A 426-nucleotide genomic window follows, 5' to 3' on the forward strand; every position below is an offset into this window, starting at 1 on the left:
ACGGATAAATGTCAATGCCCCGTTCCGGGAGGCACTAGCTAATCAAGTCTGACAACGAGATATACCAATGCTCGGACCGGTTCGATCATATTCTAGCTAACAGCCAACCGTAGCGGTACATGAAGTTATTGAAGGTTGAAACTTTCGCTCCCGTCTATTAAGTGCACGAGATAGACATAGACGTGCATGCATGCCTTGCGTCGTCTATAAATACGTCAATTCTAGCAGCGATATCATCTCATCCTAAGCTAGCTATTATAACCCGATCAATCTGGTCGTCAGCAATGGCGGTCAAGTCTCTAGTTCTTCTCGGTGTCGTAATAGCCTCGCTCCTGCTTCTCTCTCAGAATGTAGCACATGCTAGAGAGCTCCTTGATGCTAAAGGTTTGTCAAACATATTTCCCTCTCTCTCTCTCTCTCTCTCTC

General features: G+C 46.0%; 1 protein-coding gene across 1 annotated transcript in view; it reads left to right on the forward strand.

Annotated features, from left to right (window-relative positions):
- The first annotated feature begins 257 nt into the window (after positions 1 to 257).
- Positions 258 to 426, forward strand: part of LOC119332495 (abscisic acid and environmental stress-inducible protein-like) — a 1,601-nt gene continuing 1,432 nt past the window's right edge. Inside the window, exon 1 of the mRNA XM_037605673.1 lies at positions 258 to 384. Within this exon, the coding sequence (XP_037461570.1) occupies positions 285 to 384 (100 nt within the window). The 5' untranslated portion in view covers positions 258 to 284. The remainder of the gene's footprint in view (positions 385 to 426) is intronic.

This window comes from Triticum dicoccoides, chromosome 7A (genome assembly GCF_002162155.2).
Source record: "Triticum dicoccoides isolate Atlit2015 ecotype Zavitan chromosome 7A, WEW_v2.0, whole genome shotgun sequence".
In the NCBI taxonomy this organism is placed as follows: domain Eukaryota; kingdom Viridiplantae; phylum Streptophyta; class Magnoliopsida; order Poales; family Poaceae; genus Triticum; species Triticum dicoccoides.